Source organism: Montipora foliosa, chromosome 13 (genome assembly GCF_036669935.1).
Source record: "Montipora foliosa isolate CH-2021 chromosome 13, ASM3666993v2, whole genome shotgun sequence".
Classification (NCBI taxonomy): domain Eukaryota; kingdom Metazoa; phylum Cnidaria; class Anthozoa; order Scleractinia; family Acroporidae; genus Montipora; species Montipora foliosa.
Window position 1 is genome coordinate 31,178,155 of NC_090881.1, and position 10,000 is coordinate 31,188,154.

At 37.2% G+C, this 10,000-nt stretch overlaps 1 protein-coding gene and 1 long non-coding RNA gene across 2 annotated transcripts in view; one reads left to right on the plus strand and one right to left on the minus strand.

The window, feature by feature from the left end:
• Positions 1-1,326, minus strand: part of LOC137982922 (uncharacterized) — a 4,181-nt gene extending 2,855 nt beyond the window's left edge. The window contains exon 1 of the long non-coding RNA XR_011118865.1: positions 1,216-1,326. This is a non-coding gene — a long non-coding RNA (uncharacterized lncRNA). The remainder of the gene's footprint in view (positions 1-1,215) is intronic.
• Positions 1,327-3,713: 2,387 nt separating this feature from the next.
• On the plus strand, positions 3,714-9,650 carry LOC137982243 (ubiquitin-associated domain-containing protein 2-like). Its single transcript, XM_068829321.1, has 9 exons — positions 3,714-3,903; positions 4,888-5,018; positions 5,424-5,543; positions 6,088-6,191; positions 6,642-6,762; positions 6,950-6,997; positions 7,241-7,474; positions 8,593-8,790; positions 9,303-9,650. The coding sequence occupies exons 1-9, from the start codon at positions 3,873-3,875 to the stop codon at positions 9,411-9,413; spliced, it is 1,098 nt and encodes a 365-aa protein (XP_068685422.1). The 5' UTR covers positions 3,714-3,872; the 3' UTR covers positions 9,414-9,650.
• Positions 9,651-10,000: the final 350 nt, after the last annotated feature.

The window sequence follows — 10,000 nt, forward strand, 5'->3', positions numbered from 1 at the left end:
GCAATGCATGTGTTTGCCACAGAATTAATAATCGCAGCACAGGAGTTTTGGGCTTTCAGACTTTTAAACTCTCATTTTGCATATAAAATTATAGCAAGCTGCATTCACACACTGAAATTTTAAGCTATAGTGAGCCTTTGACATCACTTTTCCCTGGGTCCAACCCTGTGAGGTCCAATCAGTCAGTTTTGAACGTGAGAAATGGCAGACCGTGAAATCCAAAACTTACACTCAAAGTAAACGGCCTTTGGACAAAAATCAAAGCTCAAAATTTTGCCACTCAGATGTTAAGCAAGAACACTTTCAAAATCTGAAGAAAAAAGGAGATGGTTTTTTTTTTTATCACAAGGCACTTTAAGTATTTGGTTGAATAAATGGAGTAGCAGCAGCCTCAACACTATAATGGTAAAGGACCTTGACCAATGGGGGTGAAATCACTAAATGCTAAAAACGCTAACAACATTGAAATGCTTATCGTAAAGAATATAGTGATGCTGATTATGTTTATGGTACCATGGACGATAAAAATGACAATGTTGTAAGACTTCTAAACTTAACCAAATAATCGTGGATCAGTGTCAGTAAATACCATAAGATTAACTCCCTCCTGACATCTCATGAGAGCACTGGCACCTTCCACAAATGTTAAGTTCGATCACTTCACGGATTTGATGCCAAACGTAGGTTGAGTTTATTGGTTTTTCACTCTATTCCAAGGGGTTTAAATTATTTAGGTCCTCTGGTTTTTACCTCACGTCAATAATCAACATAAACTTTTCATTTGATCTGCTTTAATTTTATTTACTCTGCTTCTGTTTTTAACTAACTGATAAATTCACTCGACTACACTTACTTACAAACCTAGGGCAAGCACTTGTCATTTTATTCAGCCCTTAAACTGCCCTTGACGGCCATTTCATAATTTTTCAAAACAATGACCTATGACCTATGACCTTGAAAATAAAAACACAATCCAAGACCGAGAGATTTTAAAAGCAATTCTTTGAACCCATTAATGGAACCACAATTTTTCCTTTTAAGCTCCCTTTGTGTTCCACTCTGTTCGAAATTTCCAGGACTGCAAGCTGTTTGGGCAACCCATTGACCCCGGACAGTGACGCATACACGCATTTCACGGTACACATTCCGCAAAATATGTACGTTTCCTTCACAAATATATAATTTCTTTAATCAAAATAAACTTAAATAACTTACCCCACTAGTACTCCCTATCCAAGTATTGAAGCCATTTTCTCTCGACGAAAATTAAGGTTTTTTTTTCGCAACAGTTTATTTAAATTTCCCCGCGGATCGATGGACTGCCATGGCCACTTTGACAACAAAGTGGGTTCCAGGAACCGGCGAACTTTGAGCCACACCCAGGGAGGGGGAGGGGAGGGGATAGCATTACAAGCATTTCGTGCCGATCCCTACCTCGAAGCAAGCTTTACATTGCTGTAAATTATTGCTCATTTCACTAAGTAATTATTGCGTATTCACAATTCAACATCCGCATTTCTAATTCAAATTGCTGATAAACTCGAAATTTGAGTGTTTGTATTCAGTTGTGTATTGTCGTCTGGTGGTGCAACCCGGCTCCTCAGGGCTTACTACTCTTGTATCTTTTTCTTGGAACATATGTATTTAAAACGTTTCTTTTAGTTAAATATTACCAACACACAAATTAACGCAATCTCAATAAAACAAATAGGTTTTCACAACTTGTCACTCAAACTCAGGACTCAAACTCAAGTGAACAAATTGTTCACCCCCAGTCGTAGAGTCCTACTGCATCTCATTCGACACTCGAGCGCATGCTGTTTTTGCTGGATTTCTTGGAATTTTATAAATATTTTAGATACTTCTTACTAACCGAGTTCGAGGTACCGATTTTTTCCCCGTTGATTTATGCATATGGCCCAAGCGCGAAGCGGGAGTAATGCTGTTTCTGTACTGTGGTTAGGCCTGCAGGCAGACTGCATTCGAGCATAGAGTCCATTAATTAACTTGCAAATACTGATGTAGCTGATTAGATACAACACGTTCTGTGGTTTTCGATAAGAAGGACAAGCTTGTAATGGGACGATAATTCTTGAGAAGCTCAGGATCAAGATCTTTCTTTTTGATGATAGGGGTGACCAGGCCATGCTTAAATTGCGAAGGGAATACGCCAGTCATAAGTGATGAGTTGATAATTGCAGTGATAGGGCGAGCCAAGACGTCAATGCAATTCTTTACAAGGACTGTAGGTATCAGGTCCAAGCTGCAGGACTTCGTTCGGGATGACATAATGACTGATTTAACATTTTTAGATGTCACTGGCCTGAAGGTTCTCAGCTCATAACTTGCATGATGGAGTTGGTTGCTTGTCATAACGATGACAATCGCCAATGTCAGAAGAAGCCATTAAGTCCGGCGTCCAGTAAATCAGAGATCTTAGAATCAAAGAAAGTGCAGAATCGTGTCGCAAGTTCATGCCGGTCAGTATGGGTAGGCAAGATTATCTTGTCCTTTACGGTGAACAGCCCATCAACGAGATTGAAGAGTTCAGATTGAGTCGATGTAGAGATTTTATCAAAGTAGTAGTTCCTCTTTGCATTTTCAACAGCAGTGTAATACTCACTTGCTTTCTGTTGGTAGACTTGTTTCTGAAGTAAAGGTTTGATATTTGCCATTTTCTTTCCCATCGACGTTTTTCTCGCTGTAACTCACGAAAAAGCCTCACCACTACGAACGAGTTCTGTATCTTCTTGCTCAAGGCTAAGTACACATGATAGGCTTTTCACTTGATTGCTGTTATTTTATACTCTTTTTTTTTATAAGAACCTTTTTTATAAGAACGTTGAGGCTGAGAGGAACTAAAATTTTAAGAACGTATTAAGAACATTCCTCAGGCTGAGAGTCGATTAAAAACGTTTTTATTTAGCTCATTTGTATTTTGAATGCAAGCATAAAATAAACTTAATGTAAATTCCTGTAAATTAACCCAAAACTTAATGAAATCTTTTGTATAACATAAAAATGGTTTTCTTATTGTATGATACACATCTCAGTTTGTAATAATGAGCAGTTTTTATTTATAATCGTTCCAAAATAACTTCAACACAATAAAAGTCATCAGGTGAGACAAAGTCTGATGTAAAGCCTCACATCGCAAAAATATATTAGAATGTTCTGCCTCATATCCAAAATTAAACGTTCTTATAAAAAAAGAGTGTATTCACTATTGGTTGTAGTCTTTGGCCGACGGAGGTGTGCTAAGTCCATCCAACAAATAAATAAAATACACATTTCTGTTATTAAATAAGTGGAATGTTGGGAGTCAAGGATTTGTTCAATTTATGTAGTCTATGTAACTAGTCTAACTAAACGACATTTAATCGTAAAGCGAAATAAACTTTAATTGCTTGCTGGCTGACCCGTGTCATAGTTGACTTATCTGCTCACGATTCAACTTTTAATGTCAAAAGTATCTTTGATTTTTTTTGTAAAATATAAAAAGAAACTAATATTTTTAAAAATACAACCACACTTGTATAAGGAACATGTTTCGATGTTTCCTTAAACTCAAAAGTGTGGTTGTATTTTTTGAAATATTAGTAACACTTGTGCTATCCAGACCATTTGAAAGAGAAACTAGCGGAAACGTCAGAGTCTTGTGACAAATAGTTGAGCCAGCAAAATGTGTTGTCCAGCTCTACTTACAGTCATGCGTAATGAGCACAAGGAAGCCATCTTTGTTTGGAAAGAAGCCGGGAGTCTCGTTTCGTTTCGATTGTCTTCGATCTTGTCTAAATTGTGTTTTGTCAAGGATACAAGCGCATTTTACAGCTACAAACCCAGAATTCTTGGAGTTGTGATCGCGGTGTTAAATGTTCCCTGGGGCTTCGTCTACGGGCTTTTGTGAGTGTCAAACTATTTTAGTATTAAAAAGCGAAATCACACTTTCGTTATATCAGTAATAAAAAAGAACGCATGCATTGATTGATGTGGGAGGGTTGTTTATAGCTGAATACAAGTTCAAGGCGTATGCTAGTTGTCTTTCCATAACCCGATCACACGTAAATAATTAGGAAAAATAAATAGTGAAACACTTATTTTCTAACACTTCAAACAAAACGGATGTTTTCGATTCAAAGTAAATTGTCAGCTTATTTTGCTTGAAGACAAGCTGACGATTTCATTAGTTGTGGACTTACACAGAGATAACTGTGTGTTAATCTTGTTTGTTAGCTGGTACAGTGTATATCGAAAAAGGGAAAAGGATTTATTTTGCCAAACCCGGGCCACATTGGTGGGAGGCGAGTGCTCTCACCACTGTGCCACCCCTGCACCTCCTAGGTGTACTTAAGCATTTCGTTGACAAAACGAGTGGATGGCTTAATGACCTCAATACACTGTACTATAATTGTGTAAATCCATAAAGGGATTATTCTTTTCAGCATCTTTTGAATAGCCCTTATCGGAGTTATCAGCGGTTTTGCCACATGAATGAGGCTAAGGGGTCATTTTGTATTGAACTGACTCTTACGCCTCTTTTGCATGTAGTTTAAAAAAAAATAAAATGTGCCTGCAGGCTCAACTCCAATAACAACCATTAGGACTATAGTTTTTCATCAATGAAAATAAAGCCAGTGGAGAGTGTCATAATATTTCACTACCAAGTCAAGCATACTCATGAATGTGATCATTCTCAATCGCTTTTGGATAGTGTGACTCTCTGCAAGATCTCAAAACAATAATGAGAGGCCCTTGTTGTGCATAACAATAATAATCAATTATTACCGCAGTATAGATTTTCACTTATCATAAAATGATGATATTATCATCGTTTTTCTGTAGTCTACACTTGTAAATGTGTGATGGTTATTTTTCTTGCTTTTCCAGACCATGCACCACTCAGTAAAGGCCTTCTTGTATTAACTGGAACAGCATCTCTCATAAACATCCTTTTTTCATCATCCACAAGGACCTTGCTCCCCAACGTTACATGGATCCAAATCATCAGAAACTCAAAGGTTGTTGATACAATACATGTACATCTGGACATGCATAAAATAACGAAGTTTAGTAATGTTGAATGATTGATTGATTCCCAGCCTAAGATCTATCAGTCTCACCCAACTAGTGGACTGATGCAAATCCTGCATTTTAATTGGCTATGCTACGAGAGGACTATACTAATAGTCCTCAATTAGCAAACTTTTGTTTTATTGCCAAATGAGAATTTCTTCAACTTACATTTGCTGACTTAATTATTGCCTTTTCTGTCAGACTAGTTGGGTGATACTAAAGCGATTAGAACCTTCACCCTCAAGGGCCACGGGCCAATAGCCCATTTGGCTTCACCTCATGGGCGATTGACCCATACCCCTTGTGGGCTATTGGTCTAATAATTGTTACTTATATTCTTATATCATCAGCTATGGCAAATCCTGTCATCCAGTTTTTACTACTCAACCACCAGGAACTTAATTTGTGGTTCACTTCTTTTTTACACTTTCCGCATTTTTGAAAGGAGGTTTGGATCCAAAAAATATGCAGTAAGTTGTGGTTTTTGTTTTTTTGAACACAAAGCACCAAGTGTAAAAATTTAGTTGCAATCTGCAGTATTGTAATTTTCATACATGTGAGATGCACTCCCTAGCCCTGTGTATCGAATTTATACACCCCTAGCTCTGTCTATCTACATGTATACAGTAATATTAGATTGTTGGAGTTTATGTTTCCTGCAAGCAGAATGTTTGTAATTAAATTCCTTTTGTGCGGGGTTTTCCAGTGAGATCAAACCCAAGCCTTGGTAACTTTGAAGGAACATAGGGGATGGCTACTTGGATACTTTGCATATTGTGCAAACAGAACATGAACCAAGGAAAGAATGTGTGTATTGCAATAGGGAATATCACCACATATCTGGTCGTATTATACAACACATCCAGTGTTCGTATCATTTAGTGACATTTGCTCCAGAGATCAGCCAAAGTAAAGATCAAGACCATACATGTAACTACGCCTGAGCTGTACCTCTAAACCAAACCTTTGCAAAAATGTTCATGGAGTGTACATTTGCAATGTTGTTTCTTTCAGTCTTACATCTTTAGCACCACTGTAATAGCAATAGGGCTCCAACTGACAGCCGTCTCTGCTATCAGACATCTTGGTCATGAAGTGGGGCTTCCTCCTCCTGGACTGTATCTTTTGAAGCTCAAAACTGTTTGACAGCAATATACAGTAGGAATAAGAAACATACATCATTTACGAGTATGGAAGTCTAAGGAAGAGATGTGGGCAAGATCTTGAGTACAGCCCGGGGCCACATTCTAATTGATCATGTTTGAGACAGAGGGTGCACTTATCTCATAATATTACAAATAAAACCAAAACCTGGCAGCAAATCACTTGATTTAATATTAACCATAATTATTCAAGTCAAACAATGCAAAGCGAAGAATGGTTTCTCATGCAATTATTAATCATTTAGAATTTCCAATAGTTGCCAGAACGAATTTGAGTAAAAGCATTTCAATCTTTCATTCAGAGAGTGAAAAATGTGATAATAGACATAACATTATTATGATTCTTTTGTTTTCTTTTAACCATGTTGTTTTCCTTTATCATAACAATTATTATTAAAAAAACAGCTTTGGATTTGTGTATGCAACAGTTGTGCAGTATTTCTGTGATGTCCCACCTTCTGATGCACTTTTGCTTCTTGGTGTGCCAATCTCAGGGAAAATATTTACCTACTCTATAGCCCTACAGGTTAGTAATATTGCAAGACATGAGATGCATTTATTTTGATATAAACTGACTTTAAATTTTGTACATAGAACTTTATTTTCTATTTTCCATTGTTCAGGATTATGGATTCCCAATAAAATAATATTGACCATAAATTGAAGTATTAAAAAAATGAAGCCATTAACATTAATTTTTTCTTTATTGACAGATGTTGATGTCCAACAAGGAGTCTCTCCTAGCTGGTATTTGTGGCATGGTAAGTAAATGGTAAATTTTGTAAGTTGTAGAAATAATAAATTGTACACTGTACGTAATACTAATGATAATGATATTTCAATCTTTCATTCAGAGAGTGAAAAACGTGATAATAAACAATTATGATTCTTTTGTTTTCTTTTACCATATGTTGCTGTCGGCTTGCATTGTGTGCAACGACTTGTCTTTTGTCAGATTTCTTCATTCACATAAGTTATAAATTTTCTGCCTTAACATTTCTTAGGTGGCAGGAATTATTTATAGATTCAACATATTTCGTGTTCAGCAATGGCTCAAATTGCCTGAGTTTGCAATGGCTGCTGTTTCCAGGATGCTTGGCGACACGTTTTCATCTGCAACTCCTTCAACTCAGTCTTATCCCATGGGAGCAACATTGGAGATCCAGAGACAGCAGCAAATAGAGCATTATGAACAGCAAGCACTCACAGCAGCCAGGATGGGACATCTTAGGAACAGAGTACTGTTGGACAATACCATGTTTTTGAGTCTTAAAAATAATTTTTGTTTTTTATGAGTTGAAGTCGATTCCTTGCCTTTCCTTAACCCTTTCACTCCCAAGAGTTACACTTATAGATTTTACTCTGTCTAATGCCAGACGATTTTACTCGTCAATGGGGAACCCCACAGGAGTGAAAGGGTTAACTACCTCCTGCTCGTAATTTATTTTTATTAGTGCATATTGATACTGGTAAAGTCAATTTTCCAGACCCTGATTGTCTGTTCCTGTAACCAAAGAGTCTTTTTGGGGTACTCCAATTTTCCTCCCTCATCAAATTCGAACTACCAGCTTATTACACTGTACATCTGGCTGTCATGCTTTGCTCCAAGATAATACCATGGCCATACAGTTGCTGCTACATGTAGAGCCTGGCACTTTATGAGATTTCTGTGTGATCTTGTTGAGCTGCATTCCTCTTACTATAGCCCCTAATATTGCAGCTGGATTGGCAGGACCAGTTTGTTACTGTATTTGTTTTTCAAAAACTTATCAATAATTCATGGCCTAACAGCCTATCAAAACATTGATAAAACATGTGCATGAGCTTTAAACCGTAGTATAGTAATGAGGCCTGGCTTGTTTTTCTTGTATGATATCTTCCCGTCACATTTTGAACATTTTGAATGTTCAGACTCCCAAGGGACACTTTTTGTGGAATGTTTGTGAAGTCATTCAAAGAACTCACAGCACCTGTTTTATTGGGTCTAAAAACACTCGGCTACACCTCATGTTTTTAAACCCAATAAAACATTGCTTCTCGTTTTTTAAACATAACATAAGAAATAAATAATGTTAAGATCATTGTTTAATGTTTAGACGTTAATGACTTGTATCATTATTTTAAACTTGATAAACTTTGACATACTTTATGTATCATTTTATTACTGAATCATTGTCCTTTGGGTGTTGAATCGTGTACTTGTTGTCATTATCATCATTAATAATATCAACTCCATGCCTTTTTTTTTTACTGTAGTCAATCATTATACTTTCCTCTGTTATCCAAGCTTTTTGTATTTTCCAAAAGTTGATTGATATATCACTGTACTGCAAATGACACTGTTTTTGATCTGAAGGGTCCTGCCCGTGTTGGTCAAGGATACGCTGATGTTCTGGTCCCCCCAGCAGCTGCTGCTGCTGCTGGACGCTGGTTATTGGGTGGAGAAGCAAACCGTCAGCCAGATGCACAGCTGAATGACTGGCAGACCAGGCATCCAAATGATGACAATGCCAACTTACCCCAGCAGCCCACTGTAGAGGTGTCTGAGGAACAGGTTAGTGAATTGCGGCTTTTAAAATGATCTATTATGTGATGTTTAAAAAACGAGCAGCAGTGTTTTGTTGCTTGTGTAAACACAAGGCTTAGCTAAGTGTTTATAGAACTGATAAAACACGTGCTGCGAGTCTTTTGAACGGCTTCACAAAAGCGTGTCCCTCTGGACTCAAAACAATGGTTCAAATTGTGAGAGGAGATTATTACTGTCTGTAGCCAGAAAAACAAGGTGTCTCTTATTAGCATCGTAAAGAATACTAACGACGAGTGTTTTATCAGAATCTGTAAGTAACAGTGTTGTACGAAACACCTGTTTGTAGAGCTCCAATCTGACCAAAAAAAAAACTAAAGATCTTGCAGTTGAATGTTTTTTTTTTAAGCGGGCAATTCGAGGAAACTTTTGCGCAATTCTGTGAAGTTACTGGTTCACATGCACAAGCTATTCATTTATTCCTTGTAACAATTCCATATCAGTTCATGTTTCTTTCTTTGTTGTCTCTCTAATTATTTCAGGTCCAAACCCTAGTGGAGATGGGTTTCTCAAGGCTAGCGGTGCTACATGCCCTGACTACAAGCAATAATGACATCACCATTGCAACAAATATCTTACTGTCTCAATCATAAAAGCAGTAGGAGTAAACACATGTAAACAGAGATACAATGTGCCTCTTACCAACATTTAGCTATGAATAAAATAATGGCCTGCTGTATATAATAGGTTGTATAAATCAGATTTCAATCAGATACGTTATATGATTTTGATTTTATAAATAGAATGAAGTTATGAGTTTGTGTGTGTTTTTTATAAAGTTTAGTAATGTATTTCTTCTTCTGGCCAGTCAATAAAAATTGTACATTGAGGCTTTTGAGACGTTATTATAAGGAATCCCTAAGTCAAAGAATATCCACTTGATCAGCTCCCCTTTAGGTAAGCTCTGGCAGTTTTCCCAAATTTTACCCTGCTAGAGTAGAGCCGACATTCTTTCGCAAAAATTGACTTCAGATAGAGTCATGTTCACAAAAGGCTATCTGGATAATCCCCTTGGTACTGGCACTTCGACCGACTCCACAAAAAGCTCATTCCCCCAAATCTTTTACTGATGATATAAGGAAAAAACTTTAGTTCTGTCCTGTAGCGATGATTTTCGTCCAGATCAAGATGACTTTCTCCAAAAAAATGATAGCTTTTGGGCCCGGGGCTTTTGGGCCGC

Coding starts and splice junctions, on each gene's coding strand:
- LOC137982243 (XM_068829321.1), top strand. CDS start 3,873: ATGTTCCCTGGGGCTTCGTCTACGGGCTTTT. Junction 3,904..4,887: donor GGCTTCGTCTACGGGCTTTT/GTGAGTGTCAAA, acceptor TTGCTTTTCCAG/ACCATGCACCACTCAGTAAA. Junction 5,544..6,087: donor TTGGATCCAAAAAATATGCA/GTAAGTTGTGGT, acceptor TGTTTCTTTCAG/TCTTACATCTTTAGCACCAC.